The sequence below is a fragment of the Ranitomeya variabilis genome, chromosome 2 (assembly GCF_051348905.1).
Source record: "Ranitomeya variabilis isolate aRanVar5 chromosome 2, aRanVar5.hap1, whole genome shotgun sequence".
Lineage (NCBI taxonomy): Eukaryota > Metazoa > Chordata > Amphibia > Anura > Dendrobatidae > Ranitomeya > Ranitomeya variabilis.
Genome location: NC_135233.1, coordinates 599,535,316 through 599,563,127, shown reverse-complemented (window position 1 = coordinate 599,563,127; position 27,812 = coordinate 599,535,316). Strand labels below are relative to the sequence as shown.

Sequence of the window (27,812 nt, the reverse complement as noted above, 5' to 3'; positions counted from 1 at the left end):
CTGCGCTTAGTAACCCGATGTTTACCCTGGTTACCAGGGGACTTCGCATAGTTGGTCTCTGGAGAGCTGTCTGTGTGACAGCTCTCCAGCGACCACACAGGTTTTTTTTCCAATGTAAGACACCCCCCCCGAAAGTAAGACATAGTGGGACTTTTGAGTGGTAAAAGAATGTAGGACGCTGTTTTACTATCGGGGAAACACGGTAGGATACAGGTCTTGAACTGAAGGCTAAGTGAGTAGGGTGCAGAAAAAGCACACTGCCGAATCTACGGCCGTATTAATCAAATTTTTTATTCTATACGTTCACAAGCAAACAAATTTAATTATATATTTTTTTTATGTTCCTTGACACAATCCTTATATTTAATAGCTTACTAATCAAAAGAGATGTCCACTAGCTCCAATGTGGTACAGAAAATTAAGAGGAAAAAAAAGCTTTACTCTGGGACTGAAATCAGTACTGCAATCTCCCCACTGTAGCTTCCAGTAGTCACTTGATAAGGCTACGTGTTTGGCTGCTGCCTTCTCTATTCCATCAAAGTGACTGCAGCAGTCACGTGTCCATCAGGAAACGGCAGAGAAATCGCAAGAACAGTCCAATCCGAGAGGTAAATATGCACTTTTATATTTTCTGGACCAAACCAGAGCTAATAAGAATACGTTGGCAGTCGTGTACAAGCCCTTTAACTGAATGTCACCAAGAGTCTTTTCACACTTCAAACTGTGGTCAGTTTCTCAGACGTCTTTTCTCTTTCCAGCAGAGGCAGCAATGTTTCGTAATTTAAGTTATTTTGTTCTTCTTTGCTTTTAAGAAGTTTGTACCCAAAAGTTTCCATCGCCTCGGAGCACACGTTTTGTATCTTTTGGATAGTTTCAAACTTCAAAATATCGCGCCACGCATTGGAGACCTTTTCCGCATCTCTGGAGTGGACGACAAACATGCTCCCTCGGCCTTTCCCATGGGTTATGTTGTGTATCCAGCTTCTCAGTTGTGGGGTAAAATTTAGTTTACCAAATAGATACATCTGCCTAGCCTTCTCTATAGGGTCCTGTACTATGTCTTCGTAACGTACCATCATGTAGCGACTCTCCACAGCAATGTGGCTGCCATTAATGGCCGAAAGATAAATGTCTACCTGACTCTTGCAAATCGCCTCTATCAGCTTGTAAGGTATGTCATCTGATTTGTAGTCAGATTTGTTTTTTGCTATTCCCCGGAAAATGATATCATTATCCGGAGAAAGATAAGAAGCCGCTATATCTCGGGACTGAAAAATGGCACGCGGATCCCGCACCAAGTGCAAGATTTTGAGATTCAGAGACGGATCTTCTAATAACGGATAAAGACTCTGCAGATCGAAAAACCTCACTTCTTTCACTACAATATGGGTGTGGGTTTTACACGAATTTTCAATGGTGTCAAACGAGTAGTCTTTACAAAGCATCCGGCAGCTGGTCTGAGATATAATATCGGTACGCTGAAAAAGTTTGCAAGCTGGTGGAGAACATAAAGCACGGCTGGTCTCCCATTGAAACAAAGTTGACTTATACCTTTTCTCCGGCATGTAGGCATCAAACACGGACATGTCACACAAGAAGGCAGAACGAACCAAGTCCCTGACGGCCATTTTTAAGACTTTAATGTTTTGGCCTTGGAAGGTAGTCCACACGTGCCATGCAGGTTCCATCAAGTAGAAAACGTCGGGGTGTTGACTGAAGATTTGGCCAGTAAAGGAAGATCCCGATCTCCATGTAGAAAGGATGAGGATGTGCATCCGCTCTGGTTTCTTCACCGTTGGAGACGGATTGTAGTATTGAATCCCCATCATCATGACTATGAATCCCACAGTCTGAGCGGTTATCAGGAATAACCCAACAAACTTACATCCGCAGACCTTCAACATAATCTACATGAGCCCTAGGCAAAGGGAGAAAAAAGAGAAAAGCTGTAAAAAAAGGATTGTAATAATAACCGTAGCATATTTTACAAGGTCAATACAGCGACCGATGCAACAAAATAAAATACTACAGATACATATTTGGATGCATGTATGAGTCTTTGTGTTTAGGTGAACGCCGCAGTTGGTAAGTTAGCACCTATGTAAATTATTGATTGAGTAAACTAATTTCTGTAGATGTGGTAGCATTTTTAAGCTCCTGCTCTTGGTTAGCTACACAAATAAGGGTAAGATCTCACCAGGTGAGGTGGATCTGCTAAGCCTCTTGTCCAGGTAGACATATGGACCCCAGGCGTTGGTGCTGCTTCCAGAGAACACATGGAATAGTAAGGACTAGGTCTAACTGAAAAGTTAAGAACTGACAGACAGATGAGTATGCAGCGCCCCAGAGTCCTGGTCGTTGCAGTACTGTGGCTCCGCCACTAAGGGGAGCTGTGGTACGTCTGATGGCACTGAAGGAGTTCATCTGATCAGGTATCACAGACACCAATACATTTCATAGTCAGGCCTCCGGGGGGAGCTAAGGGTTCTATTCACTAGGCCACTCCCCACCATAGTGGGTAAACTGGGGGTCAGGCAGGAAGTTAGATCAGAAAGCTGACTGGGTTGGAGCCAGGCAACACCTTGTGGCAGAGGGTGTTGTGGGGGAAGATACAGTAGGGTCTCTGTCAGGGGTGGGATCCTGACAGAGGCTTGGCAACTTGAACGAACGTAACGGGACCGCGCCTGCTCAGGATAGCGGCGGTGCCCAAGGAAGGACGAGAAGCGAGATAGATTGTGCTGAGTGAGAAACGAGATCAAGCAATAGGAGAATACCAGTAGGGGTCGTGCTGTAAGACCGAAGCAACACCCTACTGAGGCGCACTACCGGTGGCCGGAACGCCGAGGGAGTATTTCAACATCCAGCTTCAAGCAATACTCTAAACAGCGGCAGGGCAGTCAGTCTAAGGCGGGCTGTCTAACTCAAATCACCTATGCAGTCTTGGGGGGCAACTTGTGGAGAGGGGCGACTCTAGGGTCCCGGAAGAGCTCCGAGCCTACCCGTCAACGGATGCCGTCCCAACCAGAACACCAGGGAGGGACGGAGGATTAGCAGAACATCATCTAATCGAGTTGTGAGGGAACTTAAGAAACAGACACAACAGTTGTGGGGACTTTCCGTAAGCACAGCAGGGAAGGACCGCAACACATAGCGCTAGAAGGAAGGCACAGATTTCCACCTGCTAAGGGAACTCTGGAGGTGCCATTGGACCGGCCGGACTTGCGCAGCCTGGTTATCCAGATTCTGGACTGAGGACCCAGAGATCTTCAGTAAAGAGGTAAAGAGACTGCAACTTGGTGTCCTCGTTATTTACCGCGACCTGCACCCCACAACTGCACCGCACCACTACAACATCATCACCACCTTGCACCTTCATTGTACGCCCCTCAGCAGGGTCACGGACCGGGTCTAGCCACCGTGACAACCCCAGAGCAGAGACTCAGAGGCCCGGTACCGGGTACCCCTCGGCCCTGCGGCAGTGGGGGCGCTACAACTTGGCGTCACGAACAGGATCCTACTTAAGCTTGAAGAATCAGGTCATGTGTGCCTTGGAACTGTGATTTACTGTGCTTGGACTGTACTTTATTGCAAAGACTGTGCTGCGCCATTTACCGCCAAAATCCGCCGCCATTATAGCGCTGGGGAGAGCGCAGGAGAAGAAGAGGGGCGTGGAGTGGGCGTAGGCAAGCTGGAGAGCGCGAAGGACAATGGCCGCCCAGTCTAAATATTTCTGTGTCTTGAGGACGTGTCCGTCAACAGCTGAGGTCCGCCTCCTGATCCTGTTTGGAGGGTGGAGACCATGGAGACGGGGCCGCCCACGAAAGAGACCGCGGGAAGAGGACACTGGAGAAGAAGGAAAGATGGCGACACCGGGAACACCGCGTGGGACTGACCCGATCCAGCCTGAGGCTGCACCACTCGACACAGCCCCAGATGCGCCAACGTTGCGGGGACTGACCCTCACGGAGCCACCGATGGGCCGACCCCCCTTGCCGCCGTCTGAGGAGTGTGTAGCTGCAGCCGAGGCCCGCCGGATAGCACGCCGTCTGGAGGCTGATGCCCGCGTGCTCGCTCGGCTGGGCCAGCCCACAGAGATCCGTTTGTCTCCAGTGTCCCCTGCCCTTCCCGACCCGGCCGCGGCTGAAACTGCGCTGCGGACGCAGGACCTGAAGATCATGCCAGAGGCCGAACACCTGCGGCGCTTGATGGCTGCATGGCGAGACCGACCACAACCGGCAATCCAGGTTGATCTGACCAGCGTCGCAGAGGTTCCATCGTCCCACTGGGGTGTAGTGGTCTCCTTTAACCCCCGACATGGAAAGGGGGTTATACAGGAGATCGGGGAGCCGCTACAAGTCCACGTGGACCGGGAGGAGGTAGAGCCCTGCGGAAGAAGATTCGCTCGCGACCTGGAGCCAGGTGATGCTGTAGCCTACACCAGGTGGAGGAGGGCAACAGGCGAAGCTGGCTGGATGGCGCGGGGCGTCCAGCGGTGCGTCGCGCTCCAGGCCGCCGCTGAAACATCCGAAGATGAACCTCCTGTTGAAAAGACAATGGAACCTGTCCCTGCGGAGCAGCGGGGAGCCCGGACCCACCATGTACCTTGGGGGCGTGCTGGTTCATCCGTGAGAAGAACATCCCGGCGAGGGATCCTGTCGTTGCTGAGGCGGGACCCGCTCCTTGAACCGGAAGCGCGACCCGTTGGTCTGGTGAGGCCCGGGAGGAAACCACCGTCTCCACCGAAAAATGAGTAAGCATGAATGCTTTAAATATGTAAATAGTTCTTTAACTGTTTGTTCGTTTCCTGTTTTGCTGCTAAACCCGTCTTGGGTTAACTCTTAAAGGGATCCCCTTGTTGACCCGGGATCCCTATTGTTTTGTTTGCTTTTTCTATTTTCCCCTGTTATCAAGAACTGCCGCAATCATGAACAGTGCATGATACAAACTTTTTGTACATAGTTTGCACCTTATTAAAGGTGCTCCCTACTGGTTTTACTTCAAAAAGGACTCTTTGTGAAGATACCACACTGGAACCTTTGCTGAGTATGGACTGGTAGCTTGAGAAGATACGCTACCTCATAGAGACTTGGTCCCCTCTTAAAGGGGATGTTCATTTGTTGCACTTAAATGGTGATATTGCTTTAAGACAGTAGCAATAATGTTTTGACGAAAGAAAGTGATGATAATGTTTGCATGAGAAAGTTATATGTATCCAACTATTTGATTGTAAAGAAATGCTGATAATGTTCCCTGGAAGAAAGTGAAAGCTAGAAGAAGGATGCAGTGGGCCCGTAGGGGTAGACGTAGAGTCCTGCATACTTGTCAGTAAGAAAGTAAGGAGGAAGTTTAATGTTATGTAAAGATGATGGTTGATAATGTTGATAGACAATGGGGATAGAAGGTAAACCCTGAGTCCTCATAGGAGTCATGTAGAGATGGCTCAGTGCTCTTAAATTGAAAGTAATGTTATGCTCTATACTGTGTATAGTAGTTGAAAAGGCAGTAGGCCCGGGCTGAACGGGGCGGTCCTGCATGGAAAGGAGAGGCAGTAGGTCTGGTGCCGTTAGGACAGGCGGTCCTGCAGATTAAAGAAGGAGAATGTAAAAGTTAAGTTGCCTTATAATGTGATTATAAGAAGGTCTTTAGTGGATTTAGAGTGTACATCCTTAAAGGCAATGTTAAATTATCGTTCAACAATTTTGCACTTAGTAGAATACCCGGTTGGGTAAAAGTAAGTTATTTATAGCATGTTGCTATGACATTTAACTATGTTTGTAACGTTCAAGTGTCCTCACCTCCCATAAAGGGAAGCTCTGTTCAAGTATACTTATTGTTATTACACTCAACAAAACTGTATGTCTTTTTGCTAACTTGTATTGTTGTTTTCTTCCCAGTCCCGGAGTACTGTGTTTAACCAGGGGGGAGTGCAGCGCCCCAGAGTCCTGGTCGTTGCAGTACTGTGGCTCCGCCACTAAGGGGAGCTGTGGTACGTCTGATGGCACTGAAGGAGTTCATCTGATCAGGTATCACAGACACCAATACATTTCATAGTCGGGCCTCCGGGGGGAGCTAAGGGTTCTATTCACTAGGCCACTCCCCACCATAGTGGGTAAACTGGGGGTCAGGCAGGAAGTTAGATCAGAAAGCTGACTGGGTTAGAACCAGGCAACACCTTGTGGCAGAGGGTGTTGTGGGGGAAGATACAGTAGGGTCTCTGTCAGGGGTGGGATCCTGACAGAGGCTTGGCAACTTGAACGAACGTAACGGGACCGCGCCTGCTCAGGATAGCGGCGGTGCCCAAGGAAGGACGAGAAGCGAGATAGATTGTGCTGAGTGAGAAACGAGATCAAGCAATAGGAGAATACCAGTAGGGGTCGTGCTGTAAGACCGAAGCAACACCCTACTGAGGCGCACTACCGGTGGCCGGAACGCAGAGGGAGTATTTCAACATCCAGCTTCAAGCAATACTCTAAACAGCAGCAGGGCAGTCAGTCTAAGGCGGGCTGTCTAACTCAAATCACCTATGCAGTCTTGGGGGGCAACTTGTGGAGAGGGGCGACTCTAGGGTCCCGGAAGAGCTCCGAGCCTACCCGTCAAACGGGTGCCGTCCCAACCAGAACACCAGGGAGGGACGGAGGATTAGCAGAACATCATCTAATCGAGTTGTGAGGGAACTTAAGAAACAGACACAACAGTTGTGGGGACTTTCCGTAAGCACAGCAGGGAAGGACCGCAACACATAGCGCTAGAAGGAAGGCACAGATTTCCACCTGCTAAGGGAACTCTGGAGGTGCCATTGGACCGGCCGGACTTGCGCAGCCTGGTTATCCAGATTCTGGACTGAGGACCCAGAGATCTTCAGTAAAGAGGTAAAGAGACTGCAACTTGGTGTCCTCGTTATTTACCGCGACCTGCACCCCACAACTGCACCGCACCACTACAACATCATCACCACCTTGCACCTTCATTGTACGCCCCTCAGCAGGGTCACGGACCGGGTCTAGCCACCGTGACAACCCCAGAGCAGAGACTCAGAGGCCCGGTACCGGGTACCCCTCGGCCCTGCGGCAGTGGGGGCGCTACAAGTAGAACCTAGCAGGCATGGATGTGAGTTGAAACACAGTAGTATATACACTCACCGGCCACTTTATTAGGTACACCTGTCCAACTTCTTGTTAACACTTAATTTCTAATCAGCCAATCACATGGCGGCAACTCAGTGCATTTAGGCATGTAGACATGGTCAAGACAATCTCCTGCAGTTCAAACTGAGCATCAGTATGGGGAAGAAAGGTGATTTGAGTGCCTTTGAACGTGGCATGGTTGTTGGTGCCAGAAGGGCTGGTCTGAGTATTTCAGAAACTGCTGATCTACTGGGATTTTCACGCACAACCATCTCTAGGGTTTACAGAGAATGGTCCGAAAAAGAAAAAAAATCCAGTGAGCGGCAGTTCTGTGGGCGGAAATGCCTTGTTGATGCCAGAGGTCAGAGGAGAATGGGCAGACTGGTTCGAGCTGATAGAAAGGCAACAGTGACTCAAATCGCCACCCGTTACAACCAAGGTAGGCCTAAGAGCATCTCTGAACGCACAGTGCGTCGAACTTTGAGGCAGATGGGCTACAGCAGCAGAAGACCACACCGGGTACCACTCCTTTCAGCTAAGAACAGGAAACTGAGGCTACAATTTGTACAAGCTCATCGAAATTGGACAGTAGAAGATTGGAAAAACGTTGCTTGGTCTGATGAGTCTCGATTTCTGCTGCGACATTCGGATGGTAGGGTCAGAATTTGGCGTAAACAACATGAAAGCATGGATCCATCCTGCCTTGTATGGAGCATCTTTGGGATGTGCAGCTGACAAATCTGCGGCAACTGTGTGATGCCATCATGTCAATATGGACCAAAATCTCTGAGGAATGCTTCCAGCACCTTGTTGAATCTATGCCACGAAGAATTGAGGCAGTTCTGAAGGCAAAAGGGGGTCCAACCCGTTACTAGCATGGTGTACCTAATAAAGTGGCCGGTGAGTGTATAATGAAGCATACAAGCAAGGAACACTAGAGTCTCAATCCCAAGACATCGGTGTGTGTGTGTGTGTGGTCATTGGGCCCTACAAAAGTCTAGGGAAATTATGTCATTGATCTACGCTGGGCAACCTGCAAAAACACAACATGGAGCACAACAGAGAGAAGCAGACCCAGGTGAAGGGAGAGGCCAGTATACCCGTAGCTGGTGTGTTGCAATGAGAGTCCGGAGAAGTGAGTGGTGTCTGGTTCTGACTTTCTAGATAGATCAATGACGAAGAGTCTGGCCCTTTATGTCATGCGTTGGATGTCTGAGTTAAAGAGCAAACACTTTGCCCAGTTTGTTTTGATGAATATTCCTCATTGACTGGTTTGGACAGGAATTGGGTACTTGTGGGAGTTCCTGGGTTTCTAGGAGGGCAGTGACGTTCTCTGGTTAGAGTGACAAAGGACAAAATTATCGAGGACTCTGTTTAAAGACAGAAAATATACAGAAAAAAAATAACTTGCAACACTAGTTATTTCATGCCACAATTAGCATGGTGGATCAGTGGTTAGTACTGTATCCATGTAGTGATGGGGTACTGGGTTCAAATCCCACCAAGGACAACATCTGCAAAGAGTTTGTATGTTCTCCACGTGTTTGTGTGGGTTTCCTCCTGGTTCTCTGGTTTTCTCCCACATTCCAAAGAAAAACAAATAATGAATTTAGATTGTGAGTCCCAATGGGGACAGAGATAATGATGTCTGTAAAACGCTGTGGAAAGTAATGGCGCTATATAAGCTATAATATAAAACAATGAGGAACATGGAATTCATTGTTTTTATGTGTCTCAACAATGTTCTTTTCCCGTGCATGTGTATAAGGCAATTTGCCACAGCAGGAGCCTCTTCCCCTCTGCTTTATATGCAGTAGAACAAAAGATAGGTAAGGCCATTTGGAAAAGGGATGGACTTCAGCTTGGAAGTGATCAGCAGGAAATTAAAAGGTTACTCCAAAAATCAGAAGTTATCCCCTATCCATAGAGCGAGGATCCGTCAAGAATCAGAGCAGCGGGGGATGAGTAATTTGAGTATGACTTCTTGTGTTATTTTATACACTTCTAAGCGGTTTAAAAGCTAATTTATTTGCTACACATACCCTTTAATGATTATAATAAAAAACCTGGTGGTTTAGGGTAGTGATGTGGATTAATACTAATGTCCCTGGTGGTCTAGTGTCACCTAGTGCAGGTTATTATTTAATTTTCTTTTATTTTCTAGGGGTAAATTTAATTAACCTGTACATGAGATGTTAGAGCGGGCTCAGGAACTGAGCACGTGTCATACCCAGCATATGCCGGCAGTAATAGACAGGCAACATCTTTCTATAGCATCATCCAGAGTTTGTTCTGATCGCTGCTGTCTATCAATTCAAATGCTGCTGTCAATCACTGATAGCGGGATTTAAATAGTGCGGTACCCCATGTGTGCATATCCCATTAACCCGCGGGGGTCTGATGAGTAGTCATGGCCGTCAGAGGCCACCTGTACAGCCCAGCGTATAATTGGGTTTTATAAGAGAACTTCATTTTGTCCATATACTACAATACAGTTGTAGACAAATAAAAAAAGTTATGGGTCTCAGAAACAGGCAACACAAATCCTTTTTTCTTTTTTTTCTTTTTTTGCAAATTTTCATTTTTTTCCCCCCACTTAAATAATAATTTAAAAAAGCTATACATGTTTGGCATAGTCATAATGATACTGACCTGGACACTCTGGTTTCCAGGTGATTTTTACTGCACAATGAATGTTGTAAAAATAACCCCCTCCAAAATAGAAAAAGAAAAGAAAAAACAGTGGCGAACTTGCATTTTTTTTTCCACAATTTCACTGCAGTTGTAATTTTATTTCCTGCCTTACAATACATTATGCTGTAAAATGAATGGTGCCATTCAAAATTACAACCTGTCCCTCATCCCCTAAAAATCTCATAAAGGTGTCCTCAGATGACAGTGTTCACAGAAAACAAAAACAGATATGGCTCCTAGAAGGAGAGGAAGAAAAAAATGAAAGCACAAAAAAAAAAAGAAAAACGCCTGGTCGGAAGGGGTTAATGTTGAAAGCAAATATGCCCAAATCATTGGAGGATAATTCATGGCCTAAATATATCCATGGTCTTATAATTTCTTACACTTCTAGTCAGAAGATGTTTATACGTACATGGACACTTTGCATACTCGGGTCTCCATCTCCATTGTCTCCTCCTTAAGGCTCATTCAGACATACAATTTTCGTATACGAATGCTATCTGTGGTTTTCATGGATAGAACTCATACATTTTTGGAAAATATATCGGAGACATGTCAGATTTTGATCCTAGTGTCAGATTAGAGTTGACAATACAAATCTATGGGTCCGCGGAAAAATCGGATCACACTCAAATGACATCCGAGTGTGGTCCAGTTTTGGTCCCTACAGCTTTCTGCACCCAGGTATGGAGACAGCTTGTCTTACCTTATTGTATTGTCAAATGAGCTTCCACACAGGTGGAGAATGACGCTTCTAGGTCCTTATCAAGCCTTTTCAGCATTTTATGGCACCCCACCTTAGCACATTGTATTTGCATGGTAGAATTATTCTTGACTGTCCTACTTAGCATCTGGTACATATTTACCTATGATGCTTCATTTCGTTTTGTTGTAATCAGTGTAAAAAATTAGGATTTTTCATACAGGTCAGACGCATTCATTTCAGACATGCAACTAAAACCATAATTAATTTACCTAACTATAATATATAGATAAAGAAAAGCCAACTGATATTCACTGCATAATGGTTCCATATCAATCCCAAAGAACGAGTATTACACTTTTCCCTTTTATAAAAGTACTAAACATGCAATGCCCCTGCTTTTAAAGGGAGTCTGCTATCCCTAACTCTCAAATTAAAGCACGTACATAGTCATATAGGGGACACAGCCCAATGAAAGTCATACCTGTAATATAGATTTTTCACAACTTTATTTTTAAATAAAAAATATAGATATATAAAAGGGGTCCTGGTTGCACTTTGTTCCGCTAAGTGTGAGCACTACCTGAATTTAAGGTCTGCATTGACACTACATTAGACCAGAAAATGTGCACACACTCAGTATCAGTGTGGGAATGCTCTCATCCTTCTCTCCTGTCTGCAGCTGCTGCAGACAGGAGAGAGGAATGAGAGCAGGACCTCACTAATACTGTATGCGCGTGCTCACTGGACTCCTGTAGTGTCAGTATGCATGTACAGGGTTGAGGATTCAGTTCAGGCCAGGGAGTGCTGTCAATCAAGGTAAGGTTCCATAGTTTCAGTGGGAACAGAAGTGTCCTAAAACGCCCTCTGACTGCAATCCAGCTGCTATTCTTTTTTTTTTTTCTACACTAAAAGAAATCAAGAACAAAAAATGTGGTAGTCAGTAATGGTTACTTTTTTTAACCAAGCATAGGGAAAAATTATGGAATCACTCAATTCTGAGGAAAAAATTATGGAATCACCCTGTAAATTTTCATACCCAAAAATAACACCTGCATCAAATTAGATCTGCTCGTTAGTCTACATCTAAAAAGGAGTGATCACACCTTGGAGAGCTGTTGCACCAAGTGGACTGACATGAATCATGGCTCCAACACGAGAGATCTCAATTGAAACAAAGGAGAGGATTATCAAACTCTTAACCCTGCTGTTCTGTTCGGGTCATAGTGACCCGAACAGACTTTTTGCGGCCCTGTAGATTTTTTTCTGTAAGTCTCTAAAACTTGAGACTCCTTGACTTTTCCTCATTTGGGGGGACCTACATATGAGTATATATATATTTTTTTTTTTTCGTTTACTTTTTGCTACACGAAAAAAGTTACACTAGTTCTGTTCGGGTCATAGTGACCCGGCATCGTTTTTTACAGCTGTGAGGCCATATTTTCAGTGAAATAAAGGACTTATAACCTCAGTTGGGTCTATTTATTGCATCTACTATTGTATATCAATTGATTTTTTTCCTAAATTATTTCAATGGGGTCGTACGCGCGCTCTACCGGGGGTATGCATTGAGATCTGCGCACCATAAAAATGGCTTTATATTGATTATTTTTGGTGCGCAGTCTATTCTAAAATGTAGAGTGCATCCGGAGAGATCACTAGGTGTGCACTACACGTGTATATTTTGCGCAGAACGGACTGCTCAGAACGCGCTGTCTAAGACGGTTTTTGTTTGTAAATCTGAGCTGTAAAGTCTTGCAAACAATTTTTTTGGCTAAGTAAGTCTGTCTTCCTGGCTTATCTGCTTGTTTTCAGAAGTTTTCAAAATGTTTGATTTGATTGTTTTGATTTTTTTTTTTTTTTACAAAAATGTGTATTTTTCTATTTTCGTTTTGCTCATTGATCTGTTTTTTCAGAATAAAAACAAAAAAAAAAGATTTCTGTTTCATTTTTCTTTTTTTTACTACCAAACATGTTCACAAACAGTCTAGTAAGCAAAAAGTTATAAAAAAAAATGAGTTAGAGTGTCTAAAATCAAGGTTTAATAAGCCGGGTCATAGTGACCCGAACAGAACTAGTGTATAGTAAATGCGAACAGAACAGCAGGGTTAAAAGAGGGTAAATCATCACGCAATGTTGTAAAGGATGTTGGTTGTTCACAATCAGCTGTGTCTAAAATCTGGACCAAATACAAACAACATGGGAAGGTTGTTAAAGGCAAACATACTGGTAGACCAAGGAAGATATCAAAGCGCCAAGACCAGAAACTTCAAGCAATATGTCTCCAAAACAGGAAATGCACAACAAAACAAATGAACGAATGGGAGGAAACTGGAGTCAACGTCTGTGACCGAACTGTAAGAAACCGCCTAAAGGAAATGTGATTTACATACAGAAAAGCTAAACAAAAGTCATCATTAACACCTAAACAGAAAAAAACAAGGTTACAATGGGCTAAGAAAAAGCAATCGTGGACTGTGGATGACTAGATGAAAGTCATATTTAGTGATGAATCGCGAATCTGCATTGGGCAAGGTGATGATGCTGGAACTTTTGTTTGGTGCCGTTCCAATGAGATTTATAAAGATGACTGCCTGAAGAGAACATGCAAATTTCCACAGTCATTGATGATATGGGGCTGCATGTCAGGTAAAGGCACTGGGGAGATGGCTGTCATTACATCTTCAATTAATGCACAAGTTTATGTTGATATTTTGGACACTGTTATTATCCCATCAATTGAAAGGATGTTTGGGGATGATGACATCATTTTTCCAGGTGATAATGCATCCTGCCATAGAACAAAAATTGTGCAAACATTCCTTGAAAAAAGACACATAAGGTTAATGTCATAGCCTGCAAATAGTACGGATCTCAATTCAATTGAAAATCTTTGGTGGAAGTTGAAGAAAATGGTCCATGACAAGGCTCCAACCTGCAAAGCTGATCTGGCAACAGCAATCAGAGAAAGTTGGAGCCAGATTGATGAAGAGTCCTGTGTGACACTCATTAAGTCCATGCCTCAGAGACTGCAAGCTGTTAGAAAAGCCAGAGGTGGCGCAACAAAATACTAGTGATGTTTTGGAGTGTTGTTTTGTTTGTTTGTTTTTCATGATTCCATAATTTTTTCCTCAGAATTGAGTGATTCCATATTTTTTCCCCTATGCTTGGTTAAAAAAAAAGTAACCATTACTGACTACCACTTTTTTTGTTCTTGATTTCTTTTAGTGTTTCTTAAAGCCAGAAAGCTGTCATTTGAAATGACTTTAGTTTTGTGCCATGTCTGTGATCTGCTTTTTTTCTACAAAATTAAACAACTGAATGAACATCCTCCAAGGCCGGTGATTCCATAATTTTTGCCAGGGGTTATATTCGCTGCTTATTTACTGACCTGTTTACATGGGCCAAAGAACAATGATGGGAACAGAACGATTGTTAATACGATCGTCCTGTCCCCATATAACATTGCATCATGTTACCAGCAGAACATTCTTTGTTTGAACAGGGTGGTGCCGTCTCGATAATGATGATGTTTATCTGTCAAAATACGGTATATAGAGGCAAAACTATGCTTTCCTTATGAGCATCTATACGTCTTTTAGTGCATTACACCCAAATCTTTTTTCAGTGAAGTTTTACCCAGTGTTTTACAATTTAGTACATAATTATACATTTTATTTCCGCTGGCCATGTGCATGACCATACATTTTTCTATGTTAAACTTTCATTGCCATTTCTCAGCCCAATCCTCCAGTTTACATAAAGCCTTCTGTAATACTAAATTATCTCCCTTTGTATTGATTAGTCTGCAGAGTTTATTATAATTTGAAAATATTGTAATTCTACTCTGTATGCCACCTACAAGGTGATTAATAAATATCTTAAAAAGAAGAGGGCCCAATACTGACCCCTGTTGTATCCCAGTGTTAACTGTGACCCAGTTCAAGTGTGTTCCATTGATAATAACCAACCTTTGTTTCTTTTCACTGAGCCAGTTGTTATCCCTGTTATACATATTTTCCCCTAGTCCCATTATTCTCTTTTGACTGTTTGTATCAACCTTTTGTATGGCATCATATCAAACGCCTTTGAAAAGTCCATATAGACAACATCCATTGCATTTCCGTGGTCCAATCTGGAACCTCCTCATAGAAGCTGATTAAATTAGTTTGACAGGACCGATGTTGATGATGGGCCATGAGGTTATTTTTATTGAGATACTCCAGGATAGCGTCTCTTAGGGAACCCTCAAGGATTTTACCCACAGTAGAGGTTAAACTTACAGGTCTATAATTTCCCGGATGAGATTTTGCCCTCTTTTGAATATTGGCATGACTTTTGCTATGCGCCAGTCCAGTGGTGCAGACCTTGTTATTACTGAATCCTTGAATATTAAAAATAATGGTCTGTCTATTACTGTACTTAATTCCTGCAGTACTCAGGAATGTATGCCATCCGGGCCCGTGGGTAGCCGAGACTCCAGAGAACATGATTCGGGTCGTTTTTTACCGACCACCGGGTTGCGATCACCGTTATTAACCATATAACTGCGACCGCGAAAAAAACCAAATGATTTGCCATTTAATTTCTCTGTCCTCTGATGTGATCGCATATCAGAGGACAGAGAAATAGGGTCCCCAATCCCCCCGATAATTACCAGTGTCTCCCGTAGTCTCTGGGTCCTCCTGCTTCCCCCCACGGCCACTGGCGTCTTCAAGTAAGAAAATGGCGGGTGCATGCGCAGTGTGCCCGCCGAGATCTGCCTGCACCCGGCAACAATAGGAAGAATTTTCCTATTGGTCATTTTGGTCACTGTGATAGACCCTATCACAATGATCAAAATAAAAAAAATAGTAAATAACCCCCCCTTATCATCCCCTTAGCTAGGGAAAAATAATAAAATAAATAAAATGTATTTATTTCCATTTTCCATTAGGGTTAGAGTTGGGCTAAAGTTAGGTTTAGGGTTCGGGCTAAAATAGGGGTTAGGGTTGGGGCTAAAGTTAGGGTTAGAGTTGGGATTAGGGTTGGGATTAGAGTTAGGGTTGGTATTAGGGTTAAGGTTTGGATTAGGGTTGAGATTAGAGTTTGCGTTGGGATTAGGGTTAGGTTTGGGGTTAGGGTTGTGATTAGGGCTGGAATTAGGGTTAGGGGTGTATTGGGGTTAGGGTTGTTAGGTTTATGGTTAGGGTTGGGATTAGGGTTAGGCGTGTGTTGGGGTTAGGTTTGTGGTTAGGGTTATGGTTGGAATTAGGGTTAGGGGTGTGTTGGAGTTAGGAGTGTGGTTAGGGGTGTGTTGGGGTTAGGGTTGGAGTTAGAATTGGGGGTTTCCACTGTTTAGGTACATCAAGTGGTCTCCAAACGTGACATGGCGCCACCATTGATTCCAGCCAATTTTGCATTAAAAAAGTCTAATGGTGCTCCCTCCCTTCTGAGCTCTGCCGTGCATCCAAACAGTGGTTTACCACCACATATGGGGCATCAGCATACTCAGGACAAATTGGACAACAACTTTTGGGGTCCAATTTCTCCTGTTACCTTTTGGAAAAAAAAAAAATTGGGGGTTAAAAAAATTTTTGTGGAAAATAATGATTTTTTATTTTCACGGCTCTGTTATAAACTTCTGTGAAGCACTTGGGGGTTCATAGTGCTCACCACACATCTAGATAAGCTCCTTGAGGGAGGTCTAGTTTCCAAAATGGGGTCACTTGTGGGGAGTTCCTACTGTTTAGGCAGATCAGGGGCTCTGAAAACGCAACATGACACCCGCAGACCATTCCATCAAAGTCTGCATTTTAAAACATCACTACTTCCCTTCTGAGCCCTGATGTGTGCCCAAACTATGGTCCCCCCTCATATGGGGTATCGGCATACTCAGGACAAACTGGACAACAACTTTTGGGGTCCAATTTCTCTTGTTGCCCTTGTGAAAATAAAAATTTTGGGGCGAAAAGATCATTTTTGTGGAAATAATACGATTTTTTATTTTCACAGCTCTACGTTATAAACTTCTGTGAAGCATTTGGGGGTTCAAAGAGATCACTACACATCTAGATAAGTTCCTTAAGGGGTCTAGTTTCCAAAATGTTGTCAGTTGTGGGGAGTTTCCCGTTTAGGCACATCAGGGGCTCTCCAAACGCAACATGGCGTCCGATCTCAATTCCAGCCAATTCTGCATTGAAAAAGTCAAACGGCGCTCCTTCTTTTCCAAGCTCTGCCGTGTGTACAAACAGTGGTTTACCCCTACATATGGGGTATTCAGGAGAAATTGCACAACAAATTTTCTCTTTTTACACTTGTGAAAATAAAAAAATTTGGTTCTGAAGTAAAATGTTTGTAAAAAAAAAAAGTTAAATGTTATTTTTTTCCTTCCACAATGCTTCAGTTCCTGTGAAGCACGTAAAGGGTTAATAAACTTCTTGAATGTGTTTTTGAGCACCTGGAGGGGTGCCGTTTTTAGAATGGTGTCACTTTTGGGTATTTTGTGTCATGTACACCCCTCAAAGTGACTTTTAGGCTGTTTGCCCATGTTGCGTTTTTTATCCGTTTCTGCTGCGTTTTTTGCCGCAGCGAAAACGCATTAAACACTTATAAAATGCATTCCCATGCAATCTTATGGGATTCCACAGTTGCTGTGCCCATGCTGCGGATTTTCCCGCTGCGGGATCGCATAGCGGTAAAATCCGCAGCATGTTCATAATTTCTGTGGAATCGAGGCGATTCCGCAGCCATAGGATTACATTGAAATGCACACTTTACGCATGTGGCTATGCCCACCATGCGTAAAGTGAGTGCTTCATGTGCGGATGGTACCTGAGTCTGGATGAGAGGAGACTCTCCTCCAGGCCCTTGGGAACCATATTTCTGTAAAAAAAAAAGAATTAAAATAAAACATAGGGATATACTTACCTTCTGATGACCCCCGGAGTCCTCCCGCCTCTCAGCGGTGCATGAAGCGGCTTCCGTTCCCAGGGATGCATTGCGCGAATCACCTGGGATGACGTCGCGGTCACACGACCATGACGTCACAAAGGTCCTTCGCGCAAAGCATCCCTGGGAACGGAACGTACCAGTAGTGCCGCTGAGGACATCATGGGCCGTCGGAAGGTGAGAGTAACCATTTTTTTTTTTATCATTATGATTTTTAAAATTCTATCTTTTACTATTGATGCTGCATATGCAGCATCAATAGTAAAAGTTGGTAACACTTGTCAAGCACTATGCTTGACAAGTGTGACCAAGCTGTCAATCACTTTTCCAAGCGATGCTTCAAATCGCTTGGAAAACGCAAGCATTCTCCAAACTAAAAACGCTTGCAAAACGCTTGTGTTTTGCGGGAAAACACATTCGAATTTTGCATGCTTTTCACCCGCGGCAGGGAGTTGCAGAAATGCTGCGGACATTTCCTCAGCATTTCTGCAACGTAGGCACATAGCCTAAATGTGAGATGGTCCCTAAAAAAATGGTTTTGTAAATTTTGTTGTAAAAATGAGAAATCATTGGTCAAATTTTAACACTTATAACTTCTTAACAAAAAAAAAAATTGTTTCAAAAATTGTGCTGATGTAAAGTAGACATGTGGAAAATATTATTTATTAACTATTTTGTGTGACATATCTCTCTGATTTAAGGGCATAAAAATTTTAAGTTTGAAAATTACAAAATTTTAAACATTTTCGCCATATTTCCGTTTTTTTACATAAATAAACGCAAGTAATGTCGAAGAAATTTTACCACTAACATGAAGTACAATATGTCACGAAAAAACAGTCCTAGAATCAACGGCATCCGTTAAAGTGTTCCAGAGTTATAACCTCATAAAGTGACAGTGGTCATAATTGTAAAAATTGTCCAGGTCATTAAGCTGCAAATTGGGAAGTGTGTGGATGTAACTCAGATGCTTAGAAAACTATAAGGTGAATTATGATCTGTATTCAATTGTAAGGGCGATACATATCAATGTAGGCTTCATCCACGTTAACCAGACATTTTCAATCTTATTTCTTCCACTAAGCTGAGCCATCTCTGTGACCAGCACAGTAAGTTTCTCTGTTAATCCATTTTATTTTATGTAATTGTATATGCTGTATTGTTCTGTCTCCTTCAAAAAATCTTTTGTATCTATTTTATAAACACTGCCTATCATTCTGGATTAAATTTAATATTTAATAGTTCTGTTCCTTTTGTTCTGTAACCCACACTCCTGAAAACCATACGCTACCAGAAACCAGGCGTCCAATCAGCCTGTATAAAAACGATTGGTGGTTGCAGCAAGTAGTTTTTTGGGTTATCTTGGAGTTAGCAGTAACTGTACCAAGGTATATACAGTTGTGTAAAAGTGTTTGTCCACTTCCTGATTTCCTATTCTTTTGCATGTTTGTCACACTTAAATTTTTTAGATCACCAAGAAAACGTAAATGTTAGACAAAGATAACACAAGTAAACACAAAATGCAGCTTTTAAATGAAGGTCTTTATTATTATGGAAAATATAAATCCAAACCTACAGGGCCCTGTGTGAAAAAGTGATGCCCTCACCCCCTAAAACATAAATTATCTGTGGTTTATCACATCTTTGGGAAGCTGAGTTCAAATTCCTTAGCAACACTAAAGCAATTTCTAAAGCTTTGGACTCCATTGAACCACAGTGAGAGCCATTATCAACAAATGGTGAAAACATGGGACAGTGGTGAGCATTCCCAGTAAGAACACAGCAATGACTGATTAAAAAGGTCACAGAGGAACCCACAACAACATCCAAAGAACTACAGGCCTCACTTGCCTCAGTTAAGGTCAGTGTTAATGACTCTGCTATAAGAAAGAGACTGGGCAAAAGTGGCCTACATGGCAGAGTACCAAGACAAAAACCACTGCTGAGCAATAAGCATAACGGCTCATCTCAGTTTTGTCAGAAAACATCTTCATGATCCCCAAGACTTTTGGGAGAATACTCTGTGGACTGATGAGACAAAAGTTGAAATTTTTGGATGGTGTATGTCCCATTACATCTGGTGTAGAACTAGCACTGCATTTCAGAAAAGAAGCATCATGGTAACAGTAAAATATGGTGAAGGTAGTTTGATAGTCTAGGGCTATTTTGCTGCTTTAGGACCTGGAAGACTGGTTGTGTTAAATGGAACCATGAATTCTGCTACCTAGCAAAAAATCCTGAAGGAGAATGTTTCAGCCATCTGTTCATTACCTCAAGCTGAAGCGCACTTGGGTTACACAGCAGGACAGTGACCCAAAGCACACCAGCAAGTCCACCTCTGAATGGCTTAAGAAAAACAAAATTAAGACTTTGGACTGGCCTAGTCAAAATCCTGACCTTAATCCAATTGAGATGCTGTGGCATAACCTTAACCCCTTTACCCCCAAGGGTGGTTTGCACGTTAATGACCAGTCCAATTTTTACAATTCTGACCACTGTCCCTTTATGAGGTTATAACTCTGGAACGTTTCAACGGATCCCGGTGATTCTGACATAGTTTTCTCGTGACATATTGTACTTCATTATAGTGGTAAAAAAATGTTGATATTACCTGCGTTTATATGTGAAAAAAATGGAAATTTGGCGAAAATTTTGAAAATTTCGCAATTTTCCAACGTTGAATTTTTATACAATTAAATCACAGAGATATGTCACACAAAATACTTAATAAGTAACATTTCCCACATGTCTACTTTACATCAGTACAATTTTTTGAACCAAAATTTTTTTTTGTTAGGGAGTTATAAGGGTTAAAAGTTGACCAGCAATTTTTCATTTTTACAACACCATTTTTTTTTAGGGACCACATCTCCTTTGAAATCATTTTGAGGGGTCTATATGATAGAAAATACCCAGGTGTGACACTATTCTGAAAACTGCAAGGTGCTCAAAATCACATTCAAGAAGTTTATTAACCCTTCAAGTGTTTCACAGGAATTTTTGGAATGTTTAAATAAAAATTAACATTTAACTTTTTTTACACAAAAAATTTACTTCAGCTCCAATTTGTTTTATTTTACCAAGGGTAACAGGAGAAAATTGACCCCAAAAGTTGTCGTACAATTTGTCCTGAGTATGCCGATACCCCATATGTGGGGGTAAACCACTGTTTGGGCGCATGGCAGAGCTCGGAAGCGAAGGAGCGCCATTTGACTTTTCAATGCAAAATTGACTGGAATTCAGATGGGACGCCATGTTTCGTTTGGAGAGCCCCTGATGTGCCTAAACATTGAAACCCCCCACAAGTGACACCATTTTGGAAAGTAGACCCCCTAAGGAACTTATCTAGATGTGTGGTGAGCACTTTGACCCATTAAGTGATTCACAGAAGTTTATAATGCAGAGCCGTAAAAATAAAAAATCATATTTTTTCACAAAAATGATATTTTCGCCCCCAATTTTTTATTTTTCCAAGGGTAAGAGAAGAAATTGGACTCCAAAAGTTGTTGTACAATTTGTCCTGAGTACGCTGATACCCCGTATGTGGGGGTAAACCACTGTTTGGGTGCAAGGGAGAGCTCGGAAGGGAAGGAGCGCCGTTTGACTTTTCAATGCAAAATTGACTGGAATTGAGATGGGACACCATGTTGCGTTTGGAGAGCCACTGATGTGCCTAAACATTGAAACCCCCCCACAAGTGACACCAATTTGGAAAGTAGACCCCCTAAGGAACTCATCTAGATGTGTTGTGAGAGTTTTGAACCCCCAAGTGTTTCACTACAGTTTATAACGCAGAGCCGTAAAAATAAAATATCTTTTTTTTCCCACAAAAATTATTTTTTAGCCCACAGTTTTGTATTTTCCCAAGGGTAACAGGAGAAATTGGACCCCAAAAGTTGTTGTCCAATGTGTAGTCAGTACGCTGATACCTCATATGTTGGGGTAAACCCCTGTTTGTGCGCACGGAGAGCTCGGAAGGGTAGGAGCACTGTTTTCCTAGGGTAACAGTGTTAATTGAACCCCAATAGTTGTTGTCCAATTTGTCCTGAGTACGCTGATACCCAATATGTTTGGGGGGAACCACCGTTTGGGCGCATGGCAGAGCTCAGAAGGGAAGGAGCGCCATTTGGAATGCAGACTTAGATGGCTTGGTCTGCAGGCGTCACGTTGCATTTGCAGAGCCCCTGATGTAACTAAACAGTTGAAACCTCCATAAGTGACCCCATATTGGAAACTAGACTCCCCAAGGAACTTATCTAGATGTGTTGTGAGAACTTTGAACCCCCAAGTGTTTCACTACAGTTTATAATGCAGAGACGTGAAAATAAAAAAATTTTTTTTAGCCCCCAGTTTTGTATTTTCCCAAGGGTAACAGGAGAAATTTGACCCCAAAAGTTGTTGGCCAATGTGTCCTGAGTACGCTGATACCCCATATGTTGGGGTAAACCCCTGTTTGTGCGCACGGGAGAGCTCGGAAGGGAAGGAGCACTGTTTTACTTTTTCAACGCAGAATTGGCTGGAATTGAGATCGGACGCCATGTCGCGTTTGGAGAGCCCCTGATGTGCCTAAACAGTGGAAACCCCCTAATTATAACTGAAACTCTAATCCAAACACACCCCTAACCCTGACACACCCCTAACCCTAATCCCAACACTATTCCCAACCATAAATGTAATCCAAACCCTAACCCTAACTTTAGCCCCAACCCTAACTTTAGCCCCAACCCTAACCCTAACTGTAGCCCTAACCCTAGCCTCAACCCTAGCCCTAACCCTAGCCCTAACCCTAATGGGAAAATGGAAATAAATACATTTTAATTTTTCGTAACTAAGGGGGTGATGAAGGGGGGTTTGATTTACTATTTATAGCGCGTTTTCTAGCGGATTTTTGATTGGCAGCCGTCACACACTAAAAGACGCTTTTTATTGCAAAAAATGTTTTTTGCGTTACCACATTTTGAGAGCTATAATTTTTCCATATTTTGGTCCACAGAGTCATATGAGGTCTTGTTTTTTGCGGGACGAGTTGACGTTTTTATTGGTTACATTTTCTGGCACGTGACATTTTTTGATCGCTTTTTATTCTGATTTTTGTGAGGCAGAATGACCAAAAACCAGTTATTCATGAATTTCTTTTGGGGGGGGCATTTATACCGTTCTGCGTTTGGTAAAATGGATAAAGCAGTTTTATTCTTCGGGTCAGTACAATTACAACGATACCTCATTTATATCTTTTTTTATGTTTTGGCGCTTTTATACGATAAAAACTATTTTATAGAAAAAATAATTATTTTTGCATCGCTTTATTATGAGGACTATAACTTTTTATTTTTTTTGCTGATGATGCTGTATGGCAGCTCGTTTTTTGTGGGACAAGATGACGTTTTCAGCGGTACCATGGTTATTTTTATCCGTCTTTTTGATCGCGTGTTATTCCACTTTTTGTTTGGCGGTATGATAATAAAGCGTTTTTTGCCTCGTTTTTTTTTTTTGCGGTGTTCACTGAAGGGGTTAACTAGTGGGACAATTTTATAGGTCGGGTCGTTACGGACGTGGCGATACAAACTACGGTATGTGTACTTTTATTGTTTTTTTTTTAATTTAGATAAAGAAATGTATTTATAGGAACAATATTTTTTTTTATTATTATTTATTTAGGAATTTTTTATTTTTATTTTTTTTATACATGTAAATTTTTTTTTTTTTACATTTTTACTTTGCCCCGGGGGGGGGGGGGGGGGCGATCTGACATGCACAGCTCCAGGCTTCCCGGCACCTGCTCTGAGCAGGCGCTGTGAGGCCACCTCCCTGCAGGACCCGAATGCAGCCCCGCGGCCATTTTGGATCCGGGGCCTGCAAGGAGGAGATGCTTGGTACAAGGTGAGCACATCGCCTTGTACCGATCGTCTCAGGGAAGCACGCAGGGAGCCCCCCTCCCTGAGCGATGCTTCCCTGTACCGCCGGAACACTGCGATCATGTTTGATGACGCATAGTGCCGGATGTCAGCTGCGATAGTCAGCTGACACCCGGCCGCGATCGGCCACACTCCCCCCCATGAGCGCGGCTGATCGCGCTGGACGTACTATTCTGTCCTTGGGAAGTAGGGCCCACCCCACATGGACGGAATAGTACGTCCAATGGCAGAAAGGGGTTAAAAAGGTGGTTCAGGCTCAGAAACCTCCAATGTGGCTGAATTACAACAATTCTGCAAAGTTTAGTAGGCCAAAATTCCACAACATGGTGAGTTCAGTTTGACCCTCCTGGATGCGATCTTTGATCCTCCCCAATCAAGCTTGGCTTCTCCACAAGTAGACACTTTATCTCTTTGTCCCATCTGCCCTTTTCTAAACTCTCGAGTTTCTTTATGACCAAAGACCAAATCAAAGTTGAGCTGATCTTTGTTATAGTCATAAAGCCTGAGAGAGAAGCTCTGAAAAGACAGATAAAAGAGTTACAAACTTCCCGTCAGAACAAACTCAGTAACCAATTCTCAGTTATTCTCTTTAGTGCTAAACAGTGCTACATTTTTAATGAAACTCAATTGCAAAAACGATGTCGCCAAATAAACATGTATTTAAATAAAAATAAAGTGGTTCAGTAGGTGTCCATATCCTTTAAACTCAAGACCTCCCTAATCACTAGAGCTAAAGAGGTAAAAGCTAGTCAAGCCTGCGAATTTCACTCCGACTGGTCAACCATCTAATGTATTGCAATGCAATAGCAGATGATGAAGAAAAGAAGGGTGTTGGATTTCAACCTTTGTTTCCAAATGAAAACCTTCCTCGCCTTATTGAGCATTTTTGTACAGCTACGTAACGTATATGGCTTCCTTAATTGACTGTTTTCTAATTGTTAATATGACAAATTTATATATTCATTGCCCCTATAAAACACCTCCGGACCACAGCCCCATCTGCTAAAACAATGGAGTTCAGTGATCCGTGATATTAGATAAGGGCAGAGAACAAAAGGAGAGAACTTTCCGCCAGAAGAACATATTCTACAAATATTTTCTTGCAAAATGTTTGGTGTACATTAAGACCCCCATATATGTGTTTTGTAAAAGTTGGCTGAGCCTGCCAATTTCAAGACTGGATTCAGGGCATATGGGACTTCCTAAATCTCCCGACAAATGATGTTGTTGAAGCAAAAGATCTCGCATGTCCGATTTTGTACTGCCACTTCTGTTTTGTGGGTGATAAACCACCACTAGAGAAGTTTGATATTCGCTCATTCATGGGGAGGGGCACAAAAGTGTGTGGCAGTAATAGATCATTGCGGTGAGACTGTCATTGTTTCGGCAGCACAGGTCCTGGCTACACAGTACAAAAGATCGTTTTACCCAGTGAGCAAGTGTTTTACTCATTAGATGGTTGCTCCTCAGCCTGTATAGACACACTCAGTGGCGTAGGAAGGGGGGTGCGGGGGGGGTGCGGGCCGCCCCGGGCGGCACAATGCCGTGGGCGGCACAATGCCGGGGGCGGGTCCGACCCAGAGAGGAGGAGGAGGAAGAAAAAAAAAAAAAGAGAGACGCGGGCCCTTTAAATCTTCGGGCGGCGCCGACCGCCGCCACGACCAGGGCCCCCCGACCAGCGCTGGCATTGGGCCCCCGTTCTAATACTCACCTCTCCTGGTTCCTGCGGCAGCTGCAGCGTCTTCGGCGCCCTCTGACTCTGCGACGTCTCAGGGCAGAGGGTGCGATGACGTCATCACTGCGCGCTCAGCCTCTCTGTCCTGAGCGTTGCAGAGCCGGAGAGACGCTGAGTGCACCGGACCTGCGCTGGGAACGGGAGAGGTGAGGATTTTACTTTTTATTTTTCTTTATGTCTGACTCAGACACACTGGGGGCAATGCTGGACACACTGGGGCAGATTGCTAGACACACTGGGGGCAATGCTGGACACTGGGGCAGATTGCTAGACACACTGGGGGCAATGCTGGACACTGGGGCAGATTGCTGGACACACTGGGGGCAATGCTGACCACTGGGGCAGATTGCTAGACACACTGGGGGCAATGCTGGACACTGGGGCAGATTGCTGGACAAACGGGGCAATGCTGGACACTGGGGCAGATTGTTAGACACACTGGGGGCAATGCTGCACACTGGGGCAGATTGCTGGACACACTGGGGGCACTGCTGGACACTGGGGCAGATTGCTGGACACACTGGGGGCAATGCTGGACACTGGGGCAGATTGCTGGACACACTGGGGGCAATGCTGGACACGGGCAGATTGCTGGACACTGGGGCAGATTGCTGGACACACTGGGGGCAATGCTGGACACTGGGGCAGATTGCTGGACACACTGGGGGCAATGCTGGACACTGGGGCAGATTGCTGGACACTGGGGCAGATTGCTGGACACACTGGGGGCAATGCTGGACACTGGGGCAGATTGCTGGACACACTGGGGGCAATGCTGGACACTGGGGCAGATTGCTGGACACACTGGGGGCAATGCTGGACACTGGGGCAGATTGCTGGACACTAAGGCAGATTGCTGGACACTGGGGCAGATTGCTGGACACACTGGGGGTAATGCTGGACACTGGGGCAGATTGCTGGACACACTGGGGGCAATGCTGGACACTGGGGCAGATTGCTGGACACACTGGGGCAATGCTGAACACTGGGGCAGATTGCTGGACACACTGGGGCAATGCTGGACACTGCGCCTGTGCGGCCGCCCTGCTTGTGAATCCCAGCCCCGCACTCTGCATAATGCATAACACACTGCGGGGCTGGGATTACCAAGGTGGGTGGCCGCACTCGCCGCACAGGCACAGCCTGCAAGCCTGGCTGTGACGTCAGAGGGCCAAAGCTCTCTGCGCCTGCACCAAACAGCGATACACAGCGCAGGCTCCGGATTTCATGGGTAAACAGCGCTGAGGGGGCGGCGCCCTGCGTTGAGTGACGGCAATGGGGGGGGCGCCAAACTCTGGAACAGCGCCGGGCGGCAAAAGCTCTAGCTACGCCAGTGGACACTGTCATGTCCCACGACTTGGGAAATCATTCAATGTTTGCATTGCTTGTGTTCTATCCTTCTTTCTAGGCAGAAGTTTGCTTTTCCTTGTATTTTGTCCCAACTCTCTCACTGTAGTCCTGTGATGTATGTTTGTTCACGCCCTCATTCTCCATTTTGTTATCATCCTTCCATCTGCATGCATCCTATTACATGTCCTCTGTTGAATATTCCTTTTTACCTGCTACTTTCATCATAATACAAGAGTTTCAGTTAAAGCCATCCTCTTTTCCTGGAGTCTTCTTACATGAGATCGTGGCTGAGTTAAGCTATCTGATAAATCGGTATGAACGTGAGTACAGGTCAATACGGAAGCGCCCAAAAGAAAGGCCTATCCAGGCACCACTGCGTTCTACATATCCATGAGTCAGAATAGTAAAAAGGAATAGCCTGCCTTCAGAGACAGTAACTCAAGGTCTGTGCTGAACCTCAGTGGAAAAGGACATTTCCCAGATACACAGTAACCCAGTTCCCAGCCAGACCCCAGCGTGCATAGAAGCACACACTGCAGATAAACAGTGAGAAGTATAACCCTCATCATCCACTCTTCCTGCCTGCAAACAAATCATGTCTGAAGCGAGGTATACAATGTCCCTACCAGACTTACAAACACAGGAAAGAGACCCAGATCCCCATCCACCAGCTAGTGAAAGGGGAAAACGTACAGTCAAACCTACATGGAAAGTCATGGAGAATTTAGAGACTGAAAAATGTGTTGTATATAGTGATGTGTCTCTTCACTATGGGAGAAAGTGCTGAGTCACATAGACACTGTATCAAGGCCTGCTTCTCATGAGTTACCACTTGAGGGAGCCCTAGAACAATTATGCACAGCATACCAAAGGTATATGGAGAAGACTGACCAATACATTATTCTCCTGAAGAAACTGAATCTGCCAGAGACTTTAAAAGAATTGCAAAGTTTCCAGCAGCTTAATTCTGAAAGAGACTACACCGTACGCGACATTAAGACAAAGATAGAGGCTAAAATTGCACGGACACCAGATGCATCATCTCGCTCATCCAAATCGTCTAAGCACTCAAAACGCTCATCTAGGTCAAGTTCATCAAAATATTCCACTCTCAGCCAGCAGCTTATAAGGGCACGTGCTAAGGCAGAAACGTCTAAGATACAAGCAGCCTTTGCGCAAAGGAGAGCAGAAATGGACGCAGCCACAGCACAAAAGAGAGCAGAAATGGATGCGGATGCAGCACGCAAGGAAGCTCTGGAGAAGGAATGTGAGCACGCAACAGCCATGGCGGAGTTAAGGATCCTGGAGCGAGCTATCAGTGGGAGTCAAAGAGACAGCATCGGTTTGTGTGAAGTGGAGGC

At 44.2% G+C, this 27,812-nt stretch overlaps 1 protein-coding gene across 2 annotated transcripts in view; it reads right to left on the bottom strand.

Annotated features, from left to right (window-relative positions):
- Positions 1 to 277: 277 nt before the first annotated feature.
- Positions 278 to 27,812, bottom strand: part of LOC143807242 (carbohydrate sulfotransferase 4-like) — a 96,021-nt gene continuing 68,486 nt past the window's right edge. Inside the window, exons 1-2 of one of the 2 annotated variants that reach the window (XM_077288576.1) lie at positions 10,525 to 10,577; positions 278 to 1,918 (exon numbers count right to left, since the gene is read on the bottom strand). In XM_077288576.1, the coding sequence (XP_077144691.1) occupies positions 717 to 1,904 (1,188 nt within the window). In that variant the 5' untranslated portion in view covers positions 1,905 to 1,918; positions 10,525 to 10,577 and the 3' untranslated portion in view covers positions 278 to 716. Of the gene's footprint in view, positions 1,919 to 10,524; positions 10,578 to 27,812 lie in introns of those variants that run through there. The other variant, XM_077288577.1, reaches the window with a different exon arrangement.